The 23,677-nt window shown below is 41.0% G+C and overlaps 1 protein-coding gene across 1 annotated transcript in view; it reads left to right on the top strand.

Moving 5' to 3' along the window:
• COL22A1 (collagen type XXII alpha 1 chain) overlaps nucleotides 1-23,677 on the top strand; it is a gene marked incomplete at both ends in the record, with an annotated part of 202,631 nt that overhangs the window by 105,124 nt on the left and 73,830 nt on the right. The window contains 8 exons of the mRNA XM_084281700.1: nucleotides 1,356-1,409; nucleotides 3,551-3,595; nucleotides 8,066-8,119; nucleotides 9,896-9,949; nucleotides 11,479-11,514; nucleotides 12,588-12,617; nucleotides 13,493-13,546; nucleotides 14,470-14,523. Coding sequence (XP_084137826.1) covers nucleotides 1,356-1,409; nucleotides 3,551-3,595; nucleotides 8,066-8,119; nucleotides 9,896-9,949; nucleotides 11,479-11,514; nucleotides 12,588-12,617; nucleotides 13,493-13,546; nucleotides 14,470-14,523 — 381 coding nt within the window. The remainder of the gene's footprint in view (nucleotides 1-1,355; nucleotides 1,410-3,550; nucleotides 3,596-8,065; nucleotides 8,120-9,895; nucleotides 9,950-11,478; nucleotides 11,515-12,587; nucleotides 12,618-13,492; nucleotides 13,547-14,469; nucleotides 14,524-23,677) is intronic.

The following is a 23,677-nucleotide window of genomic DNA, read 5'->3' as shown; positions in this document are numbered from 1 at the left end:
ATCCAGTACAGGCATTAACCAGATAGGGGAGGGAAAAAGAAGGAAAGAGAGATAAGAAACAACATAATCAGCCCGTCTGGTGATGTAAGAGGCCTACGCAACTCTCACGGCCACCTTATCAGTTGTAGGCTGCCAACGTAGGGTTGCTCTGAGGGCTGATCCTGTTCAGCCAAGGATCCAGACAATTTGTGGGGTTGTAAGGTGCACAAACACACAGAGAGAGCCTATCAGTTTGCCATCTCTGAGGGAGACAGCTAGTGTATAACCAGCTGAAAGACTGCTGAAATGTCTCTGATCCTTGTGTATTTGTGTTGTTTATGATGAAACTGTGGTCTTTTTTGCCTTAAACATATTTGGGGCACATCGAGTCATAGAAAGGCCTAAGCTGGAAGGGACCTTGAAAGATCATCAGGAAGATCATCAGGTTGTGAGAAAAGGGAGCCAAGATGAGATTATCTAACACCTCTTGAAAACCTCCAGTGATGGGAAGTCTACCACATCCCTTAGGAGGTTGTTCCAGTGATTGATTTTTCTCACTGTCAAAAATATCTTTTGTACTTAAAAGCAAAACCTCTCCTGGTGTAGCTTGTACACAATTGCCCCTCATCTTTTCTCATACGGCTCCTTGTGAAAAGAGAGCCTCCATCCTCTCTGTAGTAAGTACAGGAATACTGTGATGAGGTCCCTTCTGAGCCTTCTCTGCTCCAGGGCTAAAAGACATAATTCTTTTAGTCTTCCTCACAGGCCAGTTTCTCAAGCCCATTGATCATCTTCTTTGGACCCCCTCTAGTCTGCATCTTTTTTGCATTGTAGGGAACAGAACTGGACACAGTGCTCCAGATGCGTCCTGACAAACACTGATCATGAGAGAGGCATGATCACGTCCCTAACTTTGTTAGTAATGCCACTGTGGGTGCAGCCCAGGACCTGAATTGCCTTCGTTTGTTAGTTTTCATACAATTCTTGCTTGCACACTCTTCCAACCTGCCCAGGTCTCTTTATAAAATGTCTCTCTCTTCTGACCTGTCCACCTTACCACCAAATTTACTGAGTGTTTTCACCTCTGAAACAACCCATAGAGGAATTTGTGTGTGACAGGTTGAAAAGAAAGGCTGGAAGCAGAACAGTAAAACTTGTTAATGCCTGAGTGATGGGGACAAAATCAAACATTGGGGCATCACTTTGGGTAAGTAAAGTCAGACACTGCTCTGCATATTAGAGCTGAGATAACTGAGAAGCCTCAACAGTCCCCTGTGAGCCAAGGAATACAGGTTACATTTCTGAATAACTCATTTTTGGGGGTCTTTTATGTGAAACAGTTCCCATTGCTTTACTGTATCTCAATTCTTTGCCAGGGATCTGAGGGAAAACAGGGTCCTCCAGGCATTAAAGGCTACGTAGGAGCACCGGTAAGTTATGATTCCTATTACATTTTTGACATTGTGGAAACTTTATCCATTTTTTTTCAGTGTGTTCTGCCCACCTTTTTTTTTTTTTTTTTTTTTTTTTTTGGAATTAAGAGATATCAAGTATATCTGACTATTTACCTGTGCTCTGTCCAAATAGTGACATTTTCTTGACTTCATTGAGTTTCTTGTGACTTCTTTAAATGAGAGCAGATCTGTACCTACTGCAGAGCTGTCAGTAGAAATTACTTGATTACCAAGGTAACAGCTGGGGATTTTGTGATGCTCCCACTGTAATGCAATTGCTTTGGTCTGTACTGATGCACCATTTATATGGTGCTTGAAAACTTCATCATAACACCAAGCAAAACCACCAGCTCTCAGTGAGTTTCCAATCATATTTTCAAAACTGTCAGGAAACAGCACTTTGGACTCAGGGGACAGACCTGCCTTGAATGGACAGACAGAAATAAGAAAATAAATCACATGCTGTCAAGTTAGCATCTCTGTCTTGTGGTCTCACCTTGGTAATTACAGAGGCAGCCTTATAGCTGGTGTTGCAAAGGCTGATTGGATTTGCTGGGGTTTAATGACCTGGCTGTACATTGGTGTGCTTTAGTGACATACCAGACGTGCTCATGCACCAAAAGATTTCCCTGTGCCAGCCAAGGTCTTGCTTTACAACTCACTACAAAGAGACCCGATGTGTTCAAAAGAGCATGGGTGCTTATGTCTTTGCCCAGGTGTGTGCTGTCTCTCTGCATGGTCTAACGTCAAATTGTGTTAGGCAAGAAGAAGATGAAATGAATAGAGGGATGGCATTACCTGCCCATGTCCTAGATCCTTGCAATATTAATGAGATAAATGGACAAGGAGATGAGAATACATCCTTCCTGCTCCCTGAGTCACCTTTCTGTGTGAAAAGCAAAGCACCCACCTGTGGTGCAGTGTTACCAAAGGTCCTGTCCATGTCTATCATCAGACTGACATTTGGCTTGGGCTGCTGGGCAGGAACAAGGCTGTAATCATCCACGCAGTGTGTATGAGGGCCCCATGGTTATTAGTGCGTTAAGGGAGTCACATTTTAAACCTCTTCCCACCTGCTTTTGGGAAGTAGTGGGGTTATTGCTTTGCCGTGTGGGAAGCTGTGCAGGCTCATTTTAGGTTGTTAGAGGTAGATGGAGCTGTGCAGAGTTTTCTCACAGTCAACCATGGCATGAAAGCTGAAGTCCTTCCTAATTATCTGTGTCATCCTTATGGACCAAGTAAGTCCAGACATGTAGTTCTCATCAGCTTGGAGTTAAGTCTTCAGCACAGTGTAAAGTAAACTAAAGTTTAAATATAAATATATTGTAAGAAGTGTTTCAAACTTCAGCAGTTTTGGAGAGATCACTACTGACTGAGCATATTTGTCTGCCTGTGGCCTTAAGTCGATTGCTCAGTTGGTACAATAAAAGGTAAAATACACAGTGCTTCCTGTGCTGAGGGGTGCTGAAATCCATTCCTGCCCATTTTGTTGATCGCCTATGTTAGCACTGCTGTCTTTCATCAAACTGAGCTCCAGCAAATGGTTCTGGTGTACCTGGGAGAAGATGAATTTTGCTGTCCAGATGAACTCTAGGACTGGTTTCACAGAGCAAAAATGCACTTGGGCCTCCAGGACAGGGATTTTTGCTTGCCAGTTCTCAGAGGTACCTGCTGTCTGTCTAGCTACTTCATCCAAAACCACCAGGAAAGGGTATTCTTGCTTGTTTATGCGATAGGTTTTTCCATCAGCATTGTCCTCCACCCGAGTTCTCATTGTTTATGAGCAACACAAAAAATGTGGAGTAGTGGGTGGTTTCTAGACCATCTGCAGCTGCGGTGTGTTCCCTGTCCATCCTCACTGCTGCTGGCAGGAGGATCATGTGTCTGGGAACAAGATAATATTACAGACAGTCTTGGGTCCACGGGTCATCCCTGCTCTTTTTGTCTGTTTAGACCTTGCTTGTGGCCAATGTGGAGTACTGGCAATGAGGTAAACGTCCTTGAGGCTCACTTAAATAGATTGTGCAGATGTGCAGTGATTTGGTGACTAATTAGAGGAGGTAGATATGCTTCTTATTGAATTGAATTCCATAATCTCTTTTTGCTTTTCTTTTTAGGGTCTCCAAGGAGAAAGAGGAGAAAAAGGAACACGAGGAGACAAGGTATTCCTGCTGCATGCTAGGAAAAGCCGGGCTGTTCTTTGCCTTTTTCCTTTAAACCACCAGCTTTGAAGGGTGATGTTGGAAAGTTTCCTCACTGCTGTGCACCTCCTGGTGCTGTCCATGAATGACCTCCCATGGGAGTGCAGGAGGGGTTTACAGATCTCTTCTGTCTCCTAAGGCCACATTTAAGTCTGGAAAGAGGAGGGATGGGGTGCTGGGATGCCACTGAGGACAGCTAGTGGGGTGTCCACGCTGTTTGCACCACTTGTGAGCCCTGAATAACCACTGACTGCTGCTGACCAAGTTTTCATCCAGCATTTCCTTGTCTTGGTGTAGTTGCTGAGATGATCCAACATTTCTGCCTTCTCCCATCACTGTAAGCTCAGTTTTTAATGAGTACCACGAAGTTTCTCTATTAAAAGCTTCATCCAACTGGTGATGCTGATGATCCCCAGTTTCCTGCTCTCTCCTGTCTGGGGATAGGGTTTTTATGCAGCACAGGACTCTCTGGGATTTGAACCACCTTTATGGTTCAGTGAAGAGGCCAAGTGCCTATTATAACCAGAGTACACATTTAAAAGGAGAGCTGGGCAGACACAAAGCCCTTCGTTATTTCAGTCTGCTTGTTGTGTTTGGAGAGATCTCAGATGAGCCCACACTTCTGTTGCAGACCTGTCAGCCATTGCTGAAGGCTTCTCAGAAATGCCTGCAAAAATGCATTTTGCTGCCTCTGACAGGAGAAAAGGGTGACGACTGGGTCCTGCCCTGGGAAGCAGTGGAATGTATGGCATAACCAGGCTCTCAGCCCAACCAAAGTTCTCCATCTTGCTTGGGTCTCAAATTGGCCCTGAGGCAGGAATATCTCAGTGCCATTCTGGCAGCTTTGCCTGTGTTCAAGCTTCCTTTAAGTGATAACCTGGCCATAAGTGTTTGTGCGAAGGAGGGAATAGCTTGCCAACTCGTCCTTGTTCCCATTTCTCACTCTATATCTTCCTGGAGAAGAAACATGGAAATGTAGACCTCGCTTCTGCCTGGCAGGACAAATGATTAATGGGCCCTTAACATGAGATACTGCATTTTGCTTTCCCGTGTATTAGGGTGTCTGTTCCCACCATTCATTTTGTTGTTTAGTTAGAAGTAGCCATGGCCAGGTTTCATATTACCGATTCTCACCATTGCAACCAGAGCAAGAAGCTGGATCTCGCTTTATCTTCATCATGCTTTTGCCTCAGCCCCTTGCAGGACTGGTGTGTTGTGTCTAGCCGGTGCTTCAGCTGCTTTTCCAGAGGTCAGGTTGTCCAATCTGCTGGAATATTTGGCTCCTGGATGAAAATCTGTCTTTCTGACATCACCATGATGGCAGAGAGAGCTGGAGCAGTGTGTGGGCTGGTGGCTGACTAAGCTAAAGATTAAAGTGAGAAAGGAATGAAATAGGTTTTGTTCCATTATAAGGATATGAACAATTAGAGCGCCCTTTTATTTCCTTTTTTTCTTTTTTCTTTCTTTTTTTTTTTTCCCCCTTTTCTTTTCTTGTATTTTCTTCCTGAGGCAGACAGATCTCTGCTACAACAATTGTGCTTTGTTTTTTTCCCAACTTGAAGCTGTTCTCAGAGCATCTACTGCTGCTGCTTTACCTTCCACCAGCCGGGACTACTGTGAACACAGTGGGCGTTAGTGTGGCGGGCCAAATATTTCCTTGTCTGCTTTTCAGTTTGTAATTTGAATACTGACACCTACGCAACCCGTGCTTCTTCTCTGCCTGAGGAGAAGAGTGTTTATTGTATCAGAGAAGTGTTACCCATGTACTGATTACTGGTCTGTTCAATCTGTACCGCGGTATGACAAAAGTCCTAATATCCCAGAATAATATCCCATCTTGCCTTTATGTTCTTATATCTTGCGACCTCTGATGGAAATACTGAGGTTTTGTAGTGAGGGTCCCAAATCCAGTATTATCAGTTACATCTAATCTTTAGGAGAACCACTGGTTATTATGAGCGGCATCTCATCCTTTTGTGTCTGGTGGGCTCGCTGTACAATTCTATTTTCACCAAATCATTGTAGGCTGATGTATAAATTTTCTTCAGCAGGGGAAGGAAAGGGAGTCTTGAAGTGAAAATTTGAGAATAAATCTTTTATTGAGCTTTTTCTTTCTTTGAAGAAAAAAATTCTGTCTCTAAATGGCATTTTTCAAAGAATGAAAAAAATCACCTAAGAAATAAATTTATAATAACAGATTTTTCTGAAGACACAACTGAAAGAAGAGTTCTCTGGAACATTTTCAAACAGCTCTAGTGCATGCATTTATATAAATAATACATTTGCCTTTCCCAGCCCCCATTAGGAGCAGTAAGAATATTGACTTTTTTTTTTTTTTTTTTTTTGGCAGCTAAATGAGCGTGTGTGAAGTACTTGTTGCTGCACTGTATTGATGCTAACAAATTCTCTTGAGAATATAGTGCTCATTTTGTCAGCAACCCACCAGACTGTCACTGAAAGTCTCAAATTCAGGATGCTCATAGCTGGGTTAGACAGTGCAAATGTTTTATGAATGTAGAAACTGTTGCCCCAGCAGTGAGTAGATCTGGGTGCCTGACACTGCTTTTCAGCTGCTTTTTGTAGGGTGTAAGTCTCTCTAATTTCACTCCTTGGATGCATCTTTTTGAAATAACTTTTCTGTTACAAGACCGATTGACTTTCTAAAGGGAGGAAAGAAATGAAATGATTTGCAAATCCATTGCTGGATGCTGAATTAAGGCATTTTCAAAAGGAGCTAATTAAATCCAATGCTGCAAGTGTAGGTTTGTTTGCATATAACAACTGAGATCTATCAGAGATACTGTGGGATAGTAATCAGAACTAAAAAGTCTGAAATTAAAAAAAATAAAAATAGAGTAAAGCTAATATTTTGCTGTCACTCCTTGTATTTGTAGAATTTGTTCATGTACACTTATGTTAACACTAGCAGCGTGTGTATGTATTTGATTATTTAAATTCAGCAGTGTATGCAGGCTCCAAACAAAATCAGTGTTCCATTCTACAGAGATTTAAGCACTTAACACAGCGAGAGAAAGTCCCCGCTCAATGAGTTTTAAATTATGATGGCTACATGGGCAAGGGCCATGATCTGTAAGGAAAGAAGTAAGTTTGGCGGGATTGATCTAGTCATCATTTCTGTCAAGGACCTGGTTTATAAAATATGAATTATGCTTATTAACTTTGAACGTGGAAGTACAATGGAGGTCAGGATCAGAATTCAAAATGGTCTTTTACATGTAAATGTAATCCCCCCAGAGCAGAAGATGACATTGAGAAGCAAGAATAGGATGCTGCATACACAACTAATTGTGCACTGCTGCAGATTAGGATCATGGAATCACAGAATGGTTTGAGTTGGAAGGGACCCTAAAGATCACCTAAATCCAGCCCTCCCTCTCACAAGCAGGGACATCATTGGGAACTGATTAAGGAGCTGTCCTGCAAAAGGTGGTTTGGGGTAAAGCAAACATTAACCTGGGATTTAAACAAAAGAACAGTCTATAAGGCATGAAATAATCTTTCTTCTCAGAGTTAGCCTCAGCTGTGTCCAGCTTCGGGCATCTAGTTACAGTCAAGACATGGAAAAATTGAATAATGCCCAAATAAGAGCAATAAAAATGATAAGAGGTCAGGAAAATACACCCAGTAAGAAAAGTTGAAAGTACTGAGGTTGTTTAGTCTGGAGTTTGAAGTTTGAGGGGGGAGTTTTGTAAGACTTCAGATACATAAGAGGCTGTTGTAAAGATGAAGGGAGCAATCTGTTTTCTGTGTCTGGAGGGGTGAGGAAAGACGTACTAGTTTGAAACAGTAGTGAGAAAAAAGTCAGGTTTAGACACAGGGGAAAAACATATCTGCAGGTGTTAAAAGTAAAGCGGTGGAATAGGTTGCCTGTGGACTTTGGGGACTGTCCATCTCTGAAGACATATAAGAATGGATTAATTGATCCCCCAGGCTAAGGAAAGCAAAGGTGAAAAATCAAACATTTTTCTGAAGTGGGTAAAAATGTCCGGTTCCTGGATTTTTGGCTCATTATTTTTGTAAAACCTATTACAGATTGATGTTCTCCTAGTTTATATGAACCTGGGTCAGAAGGCAGAGGAAGGATGCCCAAGTAGAAAGCTGGCACACAACCACTTCTCAGAATTCACCTCCCAGTTACCTGATGCTAAGTTTTCTAGCTAGATAAGTGCCATCAGTTAGTAAAGTTAGAGGGGATAGAAGTTTCATTGCATTCACCTTCTTGTTTCAGGATGCTCCCAGCAACTTTTCCGAGTACACATATGTGGACTTCAGGCATTTTCTCTACCGGGCTAGCTTGAATTACTTTTCTTTCATCTTTCTGCTTGGAAAGAATAACATGGACATTTCTTGTATAACACTAACCCAAACATCACAGATGTGTTACAGAGTTTTTTTCTCATCCTTCTCCAGGGAGAACGAGGCCTAGATGGACTCCCAGGAAAGCCAGGTGTGGAGGGGAAACAGGTACGTGGCAAATACTCAGCAGCTGGAGGCTTTTCTTTGGAGCGAGTGAAAGTTTCTTTAAATTTGAGACTTATCTTGGACAGCTGCTGAGTCATGACAGGACCCCATTGCATCAGCAGTTTTCAGAATCCTTATTCTAAGGCTCTACATGTATGTTAGCAGTTTTCTTTCTTTTTTCTTTTCTTTTTTTTTTTTTCTTTTATTCTCCCTTTTCTTTTTTTTCATTTTTTTTTTCTTTTTCAAAATTAAATAGTAATGCAATATCCACTTAAAAGTAATGCCAAACCTTTAAACATGATAGGTTAGAAGCTTGTCTGAATTTTTATCAAAGACATAAGGAAGCACAAACGAAAAATTTAGCTGTTTGATCCTGACTTTTATAAAGTGTGTTTTCTTTCCACCCACAACATGAAAGGAGGAGAACCGGGTTTGGTTTATTTTCAATAGAAAAACTATAGCTTGGAACTATTTACATTTTTAAGACAAGATGAAACCAGAAAGTTATTCTATAAAATCAGTACACTTCTGCAGATTAGACAGATAACACTTTGTCTGTATCTAAAACTATCTATAGATCCCACAAGACTGTTTTCATTACTCATCGTAATGTCCCTAATGAGAATCATCCTTTACTCCCAAGGATCTTCTGGTCTAAATAGCAAAGGATGGAGTAAGAAACAGAGACAAGTGATGTGATTTGCCAAAAGTCTTTGCAACTAATAGTTACCACCCTTGAGCCTGAAGCCTCCAGGCTCCTGTGTCTGCATCCTATCCCCTAACCCTTGCTGTTTCCCTCTATGGAAAGGATCATTTGGAGGCATGATTTTGCATTTGCAGAGGTGGAGAAGCTGCCCAACTGCATCGCTTTCGCTCTTTTGGCAGTCGGAATTTCAATTTGATTTGGTTTATTTGGGAAGTCATTTTGTTTCCATATCAGACATCTTTTGTATTTAGATGGCAAGGTGTAGTGTCATAAGTAATCATAGTCTTTGTTAAACTATACTTTCCTTTCTGTGAGGTGATAGAGATTATTTCACTTTTTTTTTTTTTTTCTTTTTCTCTGTGGGAGATTTGATAGTTAATCATCACTTTCTCTCTGCTGTGTTCCTCAGCCATGGTTTACCCTATGCCATGAAATATTTCTCTGGTTAGTGTTTATCACTATCCTTATAAGATGGAAATGTTTCCCAGTGTTAGATGTGGCACTGGCATCTCAATGAACTATGTTCACTGTGCCTGTTGCGTTGTTTACAGGACTGGTTTGTACTTGCAGCAAGTGTGGATGAAGTGAGAAATTGCAGAGGGATGTGAAGGTGGATGCTGATTGTTTACTACTGCTAAGGAACAATTTCTCCAAGTGACACCCTATTACAGAAGTCGGGTTATTCTGAAGTTTTTCTGCCTTTTTCATGTCTAGACTCCTAGCAGTGGGCAAATCTTCACGCCTGAATTTTATCCTAAATTTTGTGTTTGACACTGATTTACTCCCTGAACTGCAATCCTTCTGAACCAGCTGAAATTGGATTGCTATTATCGTGCCTGCTGTGGCATCTCCATCCTTATTCCCCTTCCTGTCTACATGGTAGAGCCAAAGCAGCCTTGAGTGTTGTATTAGCTGTTATTGCAGTGCAATGGGACATAACTGTTGATACCCAAACCTGCAACTTTCTGTTTGTCCTGTACTTTAAAGGGAATTGCAAATGATGACCTGGAATAAGTAAAACAAAGGTAAAAGGTATACAAAGTATGCAAAACTCTGTTTTTTCCTTTTTACAGGGCCCTGCTGGCAGCCCAGGTCCTCCAGGTGCCAGTGGGACCAAAGGAGAAAAGGTGAGTTGGGATGAGACGTACAGGAGGCATTCAGAGACATCAATTATTTCCTCCTAGAGCCCCCAGAAATATCATGGCTGTTGACTTAATATTTATCTTATTTATGTTTATGTGAACATATGAATGTTTAACTTTCCTGATGTTGCTTCAGTCTGAAATGGGAGTGAGAGGTCAAACAGGTCTGGTTGTAGCTCTACTACTCCTAGTTTAATCCTCTTTGTGGAAGTAGAAGGATGTAGAGAGTAGTTTGGTCCAAGAAGACTTCATCAGTTACAAAAGGTGAGTAGAAATTTCACTGTGTTTGTGTAGAGGCTGGTTTTGTGACCCAGAAGATGTTGAATTGACTCAGAAAGTGCCAATCAGATGAGACCGGTCCTCTTATCTGCATGATAATTATTCATTGCTCTCAGCAGCAATTTCAACCTTGTTATTTTACAGATTTATTAAAGTTTCCAGGACAGCCTTATCTTTCCCTTCCTACTCAGGTTGACATTGTGGTTTTGATATTTCCTATCTAGTTCTTTAGCATGAATAGAAAGTTGTGTCCAGTTCTGGATTTTCTTTCTCCTTTTCTCATCCAAGCAGTGAACCTTATCCAAGAGTGCACAGATCAGAAGCAAATCTTATTATTTTCCCAATCAGGTTGAAAATATATGGGTGAGATCTCAGAAGCACCTACAAGTAGGGCATATCCATGGAGATGATAAGAGAGAGCAATATCTTTGTGCTCCAGGATGTTGAAGTGGATAACAATCTTGATTTCATAACACTTCATCATCTCTCTAGTAGTTGCATGTAGCCCTTCCAGAAAACGTTTAGCTCCTTGCTCCATAACTTTCAGTGTAGGTGACGTGTCTCTTCAGTCCTTCTGACACAGTATGGGCACACTTTGGAATAAATAACAAATAGTAATTAAAATGAAAGAGAATGAAAGGTATGATGGGTCACTTGGAGACCTACAAGAATAATGAAGAAACGACAAGCGTGTGAAAGGAAACATGATGATTTTTGCATTGGTTTGTACCTAAAGTGAAAGAGACACCTTCTGGAGGCATAGTCATAAAATGTAATAAATACTGGACACCACTGGAGACAAACTGCTGGAATAAATGGATAGCCTAGGTGGCAGTAAATCGTGTAGAGTGGATCATGTAGAGTAGCATCCTAGTGTCCTGCAAACACAGGATCATTCTGCTCTGTAAGAAAGACTTCAGGAAACTGGCACCATTTTAAGTCAGTAAATATCATTGGAATCAGTGTGTAACATCATGGTGTCACAGAAGACAAGCAGTTCCTGCATATATTCACTTATAGGGTAGAAAGAACAAGAGTTAATGGGGATTGCATATTCATATCTATCAACTCCGGGTTGGTATAGAAAATAAGAACGTACAAGAGCAGTTGGAAAACATATTGGGAAGTTTGCTTTTGTTCTGTGTTATGTAGTGTGTTATGCTGTGTTTTGTGTTATGTTGTGTTCTTTTGTTTTGTTTTGTTTTGTTTTAAATTTCTGTCGTATTTCCCTGCAGGGTGAACCAGGGCTACCAGGATTGCCAGGCTCTTCAGTAAGATTTTTTTTTTTCAAACGTTATAAGCTATATGGAAGCTGGGGACTCGAGAACTTTATTAAATGTTCTTAAATAGATTTAAAAAAAAAAAAAAAAGTGAAGTTTAAGCCAGTAAAGATTTCTGAAGAAGGACCATGACAAATTCCAGTTAGGAAATGTCCTGCCACAATTTTGGGAGATATTGAAATGTGAAGATTAGGACTTCATGAGACAATGAAACGTTACCTCAGGTAAATCAGAGAAATGCTGTGACATGACTTTGTGGGTTCCAGGACAGCTGTTGAGCCAATGCCAACAAAAGTGGTAAATGACAAGCCAAGAAGATAGAAGAGAGGGGGCTGATCTTTCGCATGACGCTAGCTTTACATGTCTTTCAATATCTCCCATCTCTTGTCCCATCTTGTCCCAACTTGTCCCATCTCTGCCCCTGCCTTCAAGGGACACAAGAATGTCTACAGGTAATCTCCTCGACTAGAAAGTTGTGGAAACCAAAGGAGGGAGGGAGAAAGACTTCTGGAAAACAAAAAAAAAAAAACAAAAAAAAAAAAGGAGAAAAAAAAAAAAGAAAAACTGTGTGGGTAGGAGCCTCTTACTGTTCTGCTTAAATGGGAAATTACTGATGTGATGGTAGTTGCCAAGAGATTTTGAAAGATGTACATGAAACCTGAAAATGAGCACTGTCTTGTCCCAATGCCCACTGAAGTTTCAGGAGGCGGGTGCAGAGGGCTGAGAAGACCGACAGTTGTCAGTTACGGCCCTGATGGTTGCATCAAGGAGAATTATGAACTTACTTATACTGACAAGATAATGAATTATGTTCCTACTGTTTATACAGCCTCACAAATCCCTTCACAGGGAACTGAGTGAACAAACCCTGACAGTCTGAGCTTCTTAAATAGAAAATATCCCCCAGCCTGCAATGGGATTTGAGGAGTTGTTGCACTTAGAGTGTATCTTAAGGAAATGGCAAGGAGAGAAAAATAAACTGTGTGGGACAGTCACAGCCCAGAGCCTTCCATGTTGTCTTTTTTTTTTTTTTTCCCCTGTATAACCTCGCATTTTTATTGCAGGTACACACTGAAGGCTTAAAAGGCGAGCAAGTAAGAGAGATTCAATATCTGTGCTTCTGCTGCAAGGATGCTTTTACGTATTTTAACTGTCTGCTAGATTAGATTTTGCTTTAGAATGATATTTCAAAATTAAGGTGGATAAAAGCAATGTCAGGACATCAAGAAACAAGTTAACATACTTACAGCAGGGAAAATAAACAGAAGAGGGGAAAGGGTAACATCCTTATAAAGTGCAATGAGTCTAACACGAGTGACAAGTGTAAATTGGAAGGGGTCAGCTATGCAATTCTTTACATCCTGGAAAGTGTTAATATAAAAGTGAAACTGTCCAAGTTTTATGCTGAGTTTGTGTCTGAACATGGCCACTCAAACAGGGAAAAGACACCAATTTCTTCAGTCAATTTTCCTACGTATATTTTAATTTTTACTTTGTGTTGTTTTAAGTTGTATTTTACTCCTATTTCATGTAATTATATGCGGCATACATACAATACTTTAAAGCCCTTCACAGCTGTGCTGGCTCTGGGGAAAATGCTGCGGAAGCTGCTTTTGCAAGAATTGCTTTTCTCCACTGCTGAACCCCAGCCCACAGTGTTTTCCTGGAATATCCAGGATAGCCCAGGGTCTGTGGCAGAGTTACTACCTTTGAAGAACAGAGAGCCAGTTACAGATAAAGGCTGGCTAAGTGTGGGTGGATCAGTCTGCGTGCAGCCTAATGAGTGCTGATAATTCAAATAACCCCAGGGTGAAGGAGAAAACCAGCTGGTCTCTGCACTGTTTTTTTGGGGACCTATAAGGAAAGGGGTGGTGTAGGTCCTGTATAGATGGCTCGCATGAGTACTGTGTCCATATAATTTTTCCTATAGGTATTTTATCTTATTTTATTTTTTTTCTTATGTCTGTAGGGAGAGCCTGGCCCACGAGGACCACAAGGCCAACCTGGACTTCCTGGACCTCAAGTAAGTGGTTTATCTCACTGCTTACAAGCCCCAGAAACTGAAACTCAAGCTGAGCTGAGGTATACATGCAAAATCTTATATGTTGTTTGAGTACTAAGAGCTTAATCAGTGTGCCCAGCCTTCTGTTTCTTCACTGGTGAGAGAAACTCTCCTGCTGTTGGTGGCCACTCTGGATGTATGGAGGTGGCACCCAGGACATAGGTGGTCATGACACAGTGGCATACATTACCTCAAGGCTGTTGTCCTGCAAAAGCTGATTCTTTTTCCATTTCTAATGTCCTGAGGAGCTGTATGAGTATTCAGCACATCTCAGAGAGGAGCCTCAACGGTAACCTCTAAGTCATCATAGAATGATGGGCAAAGAATCATTGCTTTATGCCACAATGTCCCAGCAAAAATCTTCTGCATATGAAAAATAAGAGATGTGTGTTTGTGTTTCAGCAGGGAATACAACACAATATTTGCAACAATTTAAGCACTCCAGTATTCTTACTTTTCACTTGATTGCGGCTTCTTCCAGGTACATTTTATAACCCAGCTCTGCAGGAAATCTCACTTCAGACTATCACTGCTGTCTCATTTGCACACACTCTGTATTTCCTCATTTCTGAATTGTTTGTTGTGTTTCACTGTTGGTTGGGTTTTGTAAAATTGATGGCATTGTGAAGATGCATTACTTAGGCATATCTGCCTTTAACTATGTAATTGTGTGGTCTGGATTTAATCAGGGCATTGTCACTTTTTCTCTATCCTGTTTTCTTATTCTCTTCTGCTCACAGGACAATATAATTATCAGTTAAGAACTGTCTAGGTAGCCATTCAGTAGCGGTAGCCCAGAAAATGGTGACGTAATTCATTAGTTTTTTGTTTTTTCGTTTGTTTTTAACTTGGTTAACTTTCTAAAAATATTTTCACTTTTAAAGGGAGAGGCTGGTCCAGAAGGCAAGCCTGGAGTCCCGGGTTTACCAGGTCAAAGGGTGAGTTGCTCTTTTTATTTAATGTATGTCTCAGTGTGCTGAGGACAGCTGTGCTCAATAAGCATTGATACTTTGACTCACCTTATATTCAGTTTTTTACTTATTTAAGGATCCTTGAAGCCTGGATCCTTTCTCTTGTTTCTTCTTTATAGTCCAGCAACTTTCAGTACCTCTTGGTATGAAATTCAACAAATTTGTGTGCAGTGACCAGTAGGACCCTGGGAAAATTTCTTGTAATTTCTTCTCCTCTCTTTGTGTCTGCTTCTTGGTGCCAAGAGGATTCTTGATCCTCTTTCCCACACAGACACTTTGGAACCCCTATGTATACATATATATATGTTTATCAGATGTTAAAATAATGGAAGCTTTATTTCTCACTGATGCGCCCCTTCTAAAGGGATGCTCCTGAGTCATACTTGGCCACATGGTTAGTCTTTTAAAAACATAGTAAAACATCTGTAGGAGGAGCAATGAGTGATAGGAAAGATCCAAGAAGATGTCTTCTGGGAATAGATTTTGAGCACAGACAAATATCCCCTTGCACCTTGTAAACAGTAGAAGAGCATAAAATCCAGCAAAGCCTCCTATAGAAGTCTCATAGAAGCTATCTATGAACTTGCCATGCCTTGTGAACTGACCTACAAAATCATTTAATTTTAGGTGGAAAATGGGTTGGAAGATTCTTAGAAATGCATTAATTACTAAAAACGTAAAAATGGAGTGGAGTTTTCCTGTGAATGAAACTTGAAATATTTTTACCACTGTTAAGATATGACTCTGAGTGTGTAGAGCCTCTGGTAAGATGTGCAAGTTGAAATTTCAGATAAATGGTGCTGTCTTGGAGGTCAAATAAATCCAAAGACACCTTCAATACTTTATATAAATTAAAGCCATTCTTTTTTTGTTTGGTCTGTACTCAAACAGAAGATCCCACAAAATTCTGGTGTACCATTCTCCACAAGGAGGTTAGATAGTATATTTTTTGTTTGTTTTGTTTTGTTTTGTTTCCTCTTCTTGTATTTTAAAAAAATACTTTCTTTGACTCATACCTATATGTTGAAATATTCAAGTGCTGATAAAAGGGAAATTTCATAGTAGGCCTAATTATTTCTTATGAATGCTCTGAGCCTGTCTTTCCTTGCTTTAGCCCATTTGTAGGAAGAACATCTCATTAAGCAACAGATAAGTGTGGGAGTGAGATACATGCTTAACCTTTGTGGAGACCGTCACTTCAATCTCAGTATTGGTGTTTGATGGGCTACTTTTTTAGGTTGTCACAGAGACTTGATTGTAGCTTAATCCATAGAGGAGGTCACAAGGGTTGCTTGTAGTGCTTGGCACCTGAGTCAGCACCAGTGGTGTTAAAAAGTGGGCATGAGAGCCCTACTTGGGGGCATGTTAGGGTTATGGGCAGAGGACAATACAGGGAGGAAATATATTTTGGTAGGTGGGTTTCTATAGGCTTCGAGTTGAATTGCATGTCACTGACTGGAACTGTAACCTTGGCTTTTAGGAATCTTCTTCCAGAGAATATGTGCCTGCAGTGTTATGTTAATGCCACAGTGGAAAAGGGCATTTATTTGCTTTCTTGTACTTTTCCAGTGCTTAGAAAATATCAGCTAATGGCTTAGCAAATAACTCTGCTGTGCTTTACTTATGAGTTGACAAGTTCTGAATTGTCCTGATTTTAAAGCCTGCTGTGAAACATTGTTTCTTGAGTAAGATTAATAGAGCGTATTAGCTGAGTAAAGGACAGTGATCAGTCAGGGTCTGCGACAGGATACGAAATAGCTCCTGCTAATGATCATTTGATTAGAGATGTCATTTGATACATACTGTGTTTGAATGTTTCCCTAGACTCTGTTGTGTCTAGCTAGTTAGACTTCTCCTAAGGGTCTTTATTAGTCACCAGGCGTCTTAGGTGGTTAGATATATTTTTTTAATTAAAGGCTGTTATTCAATGACGGAATACCTGGGATGAATCAAAGCCTTGGGCTTGGTGGATATACATGGATAACCTACAGATGTTGGAGAGAGAATGGATTAGCAGATGCTACTGATTCACCATTAGTACAGTTGTTGCCAAAGCACAATTCCATGCATTGATTACCATTTTACCTAAATTTTGCTGCAAAAACAAGTATTTCCCTAAGCAGATTTAGAAGTTAAAATGCCAAGAGCAGTAATCATCTCCTGCTCCTTCTCTTCCTCTGAAGCTACAGCTCAGATCTGCAGTGATTCTTCTAGCACACACCCAAACAAAAAGACTTTCTAGCAGCACAGCCCAGCAATGAGGCCGTGGACTCGGTCATGATACCACAGATTCATTTGTGACTCTGGCCCTGGCTTGTAAGACACTGGCCACATCTCTCTTCACCTCTGTATCTGCTCTATATAGGAGCAGAAGTGTATGGTTATACAAGTATGTGAGCAAACCAAAGAGAGCCAAAGCAGTGGTGTGAGTGTGTGTTTGTTTAACACTAAGCAAGTTTACCTGCACAATTTCAGGTCATGCCAACTAGTCTCATACAAATGTCAGAAGAAATCCTTTCCTCAGAGGTGGGTGGGACACTGGCACAGGCTGCCCAGAGAAGCTGTGGATGCCTCATCCCTGGAGGTGCTGAAGGCCAGGCTGGATGGGGCTTTGGGCAACCTGGGCTGGTGGGAGGTGTCCCTGCCCATAGGAGGGGGGTTGGAATTAGATGGGCTTTAAGGTCCATTCCAACCAAAACCATTCTGTGATTCTATGATTCTGTGATCTGTGAGCTTTTCATGTGGAGCTTAGGCCTGTTGGAATTATTAGCATAGTCATAGCTTTCTTCATTGTGGTGAGGACTGAAAGTCAGACATAGCCAGAAGCAGATTTGGGTCCCTTTCCAGCATTGTTAGCAGATCTGTGCTGAACAGCTGAAAAACACTAAATGTCTGCTTGGCTGACCCCTCTGCTGTTTTATACAGCTGGAGTTTCAGGATATGATGTTATGCCAGTTTATATCTCCTGAAAATTTCATTCATAAGGGACTTACTTCATAAGTCTTCTGCACTAATATCTTGTAACTAACTGGACAGATTACAGTGCAAGATTAAATTCCAAGTTCTGATCTGCTTGACTTCAGAGCCATCTCGAGTAGCAAGCTGCAAGAGGGGCTGATATAAAACAGTTGCTGTTCTGCAGTATGATTCAAGTTCCCTTTGGCTGTATGATCCTGAACCGAAATTTAGGTGAAGATGGTGTGCACACACACTGAGCTCCTGTCCTGACACATATATGCAGATGCAACCATTTGCTGGAGTTCTTAGAAGGCTGCAGTGCTTTAGTTAGCTGTAATGTAGCTGGAATGGACTACTAATGAACTAAAGATGTTTGGAACCATTTCACAGAGGAATTCATTCATGCCTCATAACACAGTCTACTGGAAGTGAAGAGATTTTGAAATCTGTGAGGACAGAGCCATCATTGGATGATGTTAGAAATGTGATGCAGGAGCCACCTACACAGTGTACATGAGGTTTCACAGAAGATGACATAGTCATATGGTGTCAAATACCCTAGTGACAGTTTGGCCAACAGGAGTAGGGTCATACATTTCGGACAGACTTCTAGGAAAGAAGGAGGTATGATATTCTTTTGGCATGAATTGCTGTTCCTGTTGAAGAAATAAAAGAATATATGGGTTAGTACAGTTGGCAGTAAGCAAGGAACGTTCTTCACAGAGTCACCATTTGTGTCATAGGAAACACAGGAAAGATAGTACGGGTTTAGTTTCTTAAGATGGTTCCTGCAAATTTAATCTTTCATTTAAATGCATTTTCTGTACTTTTTGGCCAAAATATTTTTTTCCAATCACCCCTGCTTAGACTGAACAGTTACAGAGTGTTTTGCTAATGTTTGACACAACTATGGCTCAATAACCAGGTGGGGTGAAGAAGCCTTGTCATCAAGGCTTTTGATGGCCCAAGGCTTCTTCTGACCTGTATAAAACCAATGTATTAAGACAACATCTGTTGCTTTTTGAGGGCTCACCACAAAACTAGACTTTCTGTTTGCAGACACCGAGAACCTTAGGTAAGGCCTAGCCACATCCATCTAGTCTCCTCCAAGCAGATTTGAGCACCACAGTGCATTTTCAAACAACTTTCCAGAAGTTGTGGACAAATCAGGATGCTCACAGCTGTAACTGGTGTGTCCCAGAAAGTATGCCCAAAGGTTGGGAATCACTGCCCAACAGGAGGATGAACTCTGGGGGAGCAGGTGACAGTCTGGAAAAAGCACTACCAGACCCTAGTTGGCATTAGAAGGAGAAGAGCTCCTAAGGTGATGCAAGAATGTGATTGAGTGTCTTCCTAATATTTTATTTAGAAAAATTAAACAAGACACTTCTGAGGGCAGGGAGTGGAGGCAGTGTTGTACTCTTAAAAAAAATAATAAATAAAATAAAAGTGATGGTATTGTAGTGATCTTATTGCCAAATTTATTAGAAGCTCACCTTGCTATCTATGAACCTCTTCCTCCTGTAGTCCATTCCCAGGAGCTCCAATATGGACAGTGCATTTTCAATGTAATTGTAATAATGCACACTTGCAGATAAAGATTTTAGACATGGAAAGGTAATCTGAGGGCTGCTTACACCTTGTGGAGCTGCCCAGTACTGACAACACACTAAGGAGAGCATAAGCTGCGGAGACAGAACATCTTTCAAGCATTTAAAAGAAGTTCTCTGTTAGTCTGCTTTAGTTGCAGGTCTTGAAGTCCTTTATGGGCATAGAAAAAAATGTGCATGATCTCCTTAGTACATCTGCTGAACTGCTAATCTGACAATTCACCTCTATCCTTTGATCCTATCTGGGGAGGAGGATATAACAGTTCTAGCCTGAATCAGACAACTGGGTTATATTCATTTTATTAGCCAGATGCTTCAAAGTGCCTGACACCTAAGGTCTATATTTTGACAATGATACCCTCACATCAAGCACACACAGTGCAAAGAATGTAGCTTTGCTGTTCTTATCTGTCCTGTAAGACCTTTGAGTGAGACAGAACTGTTTCTCTGACTTTACTAAATCTGCCTGAAAAAGAGTTAGAGAGTTTGTATTCATTTTCCACCCCCCACCCCCCTCTCTTCCTGTAAAATGGAAGAGAATCAAAGTACTTTGATTCTTCTCTTTTTTTTTGACAACTGGTCTACTGAATTTTGTTGGAAATAAACCCAACTTTCTGTGCTTGATAGACGCAAGAGGTGCAGGTGACTGACATGCTCCTGAAAAGCATAAAAATGTTTGGGCAAACTAATGTAAATGTGGGGTTCTTCTGAAGTGTGCTAGCACTGCTAGCAGGTCAAGGGAAGTGCTCCATGCTGGTGCAGCCTCACCTCAAACACTGTGTACAGTTTTGGGTATCACAGTCTAAGGAGGACATAAAACTGTTAGAGAGTGTCCAAAGGAGGGCTACAAAGATGGTGAAGGGTCTGGAGGGGAAGATGTTTGAGGAGCAGCCAAGGTCCCTTGGTTTGTTGAGCCCAGAGCAGAGCAGGCTGAGGGGAGGCCTCATGGCGGCCTGCAGCTCCCTCAGGAGGGGAGCGGAGGGGCAGGCGCTGAGCTCTGCTCTCTGGGGACAGCAACAGGACCCGAGTGGATGGCATGGAGCTGGGACAGGGCAGAGTCAGGCTGTGGGTTAGGGAAAGATTCTGCACCCAGAGGTGGTCGGGCACTGGGACAGGCTCCCCAGGGCAGTGGTCACAGCACCGAGCCTGAGGGAGTTCAAGGATCATGATTCAAGGATCGTGATTGAAATTTCATAAGGAAATCAAGAGAAAACATCTATTTATCCTGTAAGAGTACTTTCCACTTAGGCATGATGTAACAGCTACTTAGACCCACCGTGATTTTGATGTGTGATATTGCAGCCTAGTTTTCTGGATTTGTATTCTCAAAATTTTCTCATGCTCAAAGAACAATCAGTGCACAGCACTAAAAAATACACGAGTCTCACAGAATAGTAAGAACAGTCTTATGGAGAAAAAAAATCTTAATGGAAAACATCTTTTAAAAGTTATATTCTTTAATGAATGTCCTTATCCATGGTTAAGACTGCAATGTAACCGCGTCAGGTAGATAGGTAATAATAATTCCCCTTTTTTCAACTTATTTGGTGCACAAGATAACTTATGCACAGTCAAGTACAGAATGAGAATGAATTGGATGTCAAAACAGAATAACATAAAAAATTTACTGCAAGGCCTTTCTTTTGTGAGTGAACTGCAAAGTTCAGGATTGCATTCTTGCAGGTTGGAGGCAAGAGGAATGAGGGCAACTCCAGGAGTGCGTTATCAAGGGGTGTCTTCTGCATCCTTAATTCAGTTGTCATGTTTCAGCAGGTTTTCATGTGCATATGTCCACATCCCTTGAAAGTTTATCCCTGAAGTCAGAGCAGCACAAAAAGCTTAACAGACTTTTCTTGTCTCTTTACAACTAGATTAACAAGGCTGTGAGTCTCAGTAACTGCTAAATATTTGTTTTACAATATAGCCTAAAGGGTTCTGTTAAAACTGGGAACTACAGGGTTCAGGGCACACCCTCCACCCTCCAAGTGTTAAAAAAAAAAACTTGCCAATACATGAAAGGTTTGTCCCCATTGACTGTAATGGGAGAGAGAAATTTCTCAGATCCCTTGAGGCTGCTGAGCTCTTTTTTGTGTTTTTTTTTTTTTTTTTTTTTTTTGATGGCAGGACAGAAATACAGGTGTTTGACTTTCCCCCTCTTGACCTCTGTCTCCTGTTAAAGTGGATTGTTGCACATGATGTTCCTAGTTTGGCCAGTCATAACTTGAAACGGGCAGCAAACAGTGTTTCAACTCTTATTTCTCTGTGTATGAACTCCCCTTGATTTGAACAACCTTAGACTTGTAAAGTGCATGGGAAAAAAATGGTATTTCCAGAAAAAAGATGTGCTGTGTTTGGTAAATAAAGCAGAAGAGGAAAATCATTTTGCCCAGCAAACTGAGCAGACTTAGTTTGAAAGAGCCAGTCCCAAAGTGTGACTTCTTTCAATGTCCAGAAGTCCTAATAAGTCCCTTATTTCTCTTTGTCACATCAGCCCTCCATAATCACCCATAGGCCGGCCAGTCCCAGTGGTGTTTACATGCACATGTAGACACTCCTGCTTCTAAATTTACTGACATTGTCCAATACATACAGAGCCTGTAAAAACATGGTGCCTTTAGGGTGTTCAACCATTGATTGCAACTGCTGGATTTCCTCTGATGATGTATAGGTAAAGAGACAGGGCTGAAAGAGGTAATCCTATATCCCACCCAGTTTACAGAGAAAACAGGTGGCATTTATGCTTGCAGTCATATTAATTCACAGTTAAGGGTTTTTCCTACATACTTGGTACCAAAACCTCTCTTCCTGGGGCCAAACCTCAGTGAAAATCATGTTATGAGAATATATAGCTGTTCAAGCTATTGGACAGCAAGTTAAGAAAGTCTCAAGCTATGATACCTTTCAGAATTTCCCCTCTAGCAGAGCAGAACCAATATGTCCCTCTGGTTTCATGTCTCCTGTATGGTAAAGATGTTTCCAGTGGTTAGTTGTGTTTGTACGTATCTGTGGGTGCTTGAACTGTTTGGGTGATATTGCCCTTGCAAATTTCAGCAGCGCAGAAATTGAAATGTAAGTAAATGAACAAAAGGAAGGAAGAAAGGATTGATGGTGTAGATTAAATCCAGAGTGAAACTGTAATTGTCAGTGAGGTAAATATATTCATTTCCAATAAGACACATTTTTAACTGTGCTATTATTCAAATTGCTGATAAAGGCAAATAACATATATTTCATATATTCAAAGAGTACACATTCTTACACACATAGCTGATTCTTGCTATAAGTAACAGAGCATAATTGCTAGTTTTGTCTGTCATATTATTAGGTGATGTGACATTTCACTGAGCATTGCTCTCATAGGTATAATTTCTCCCAGCAAGTATTTCTGTACTTTCCAGACAGGCTGTAATATTATGGAGCAACCCTGTTGTAGTTTGATTTTGGCTAACCTCTGAGTGGCCAAAATGTTCCCTTCACAATGGGAAATACACTTTCAGCCTCTCTGTCAGTATAATTATGTGCTGCTCTGAGGGATTTCTCAGTGTTTTGAAAAGCACCAAAGTTTCTCAGTGTTATACCCAAGAAAAGGATAGACTCCTTTCACATCTGTTATTGCTGCAGCAGATTAGCGTGCCTGGCCATTTGTGTGGAAACAGAAGAACTAGTGTATACTTATCTCAGGCAGCAAAATTTGTCCTTCCTCCCTCTTCTCAGCTTTTGAGATCAGTTTGGGAGCAAACTGGAGCTGCTATCTCCTTCCTCAGGTTCCCCAAGTAATTTTATCTGATGCCACCAATTTTCCAAAAAGCAGTATATTCAGAAAACCATATCTGGATAATGCTCTTAAGTCACTAAAGTCACATCCCTGTGGACCACCAAAATGAGGTCTATATGTACTGCTTGGTTGCAAGGTCACAAGTCTCAATGGGATTTTGTTGTCCTGAACACCAGCATATGCATCAGTCATCATGGTTTTCATGTAAAGTACATCACAGGGTGTATTCATGCTCTCCCAGCTGTCAATGCCTGTTTTGGGGTGACTGCTCAGGAAGCTAATTCCTTTATGCTCTTTCAAAGGGCTATCAAAATGTTTATGTCAGGTATATATCAGGTTTCTTGTCTTCATCTAACGCACTCTCTGATTTAATGTCTCTAAATAGAACTGAAGGAGATGCACAAACATTGCAAGGGGAGTTGTAAAAACACCCAGTAAGCAATGAAGTTGGTGAGACATGATGGAAACAATAATACTGTGTTTTCTGCTGCCCTCAGTGTTGTAGCTGTGGAACCAGACATCTTAACACATGGTTCCCACGTTGATAGAGAGCTGGAGGTGAGATGCTTCTCGTATGCAGTCATGCTCATCTTCCATGTTTGGCCCAACATACCACAACCCTGTATATTCTATTCATATTCTTATCTATTTAAATGAGTTTTTTTAAGAGGGTGTCTTATGTGGTCTCACTGTCAGTTGGCAACACGAGTCTCCAACTAGGAAATGTGTTGATTCGTGTGGTGACAGAAGTCCTCCAGGTTTAAATGGGCTTTGACAA

Source organism: Netta rufina (assembly GCF_964035555.1).
Source record: "Netta rufina genome assembly, chromosome: 2".
In the NCBI taxonomy this organism is placed as follows: domain Eukaryota; kingdom Metazoa; phylum Chordata; class Aves; order Anseriformes; family Anatidae; genus Netta; species Netta rufina.
The sequence above is the reverse complement of the archived record's forward strand: the minus strand, read 5'-3'. Positions and strand labels throughout refer to the sequence as shown.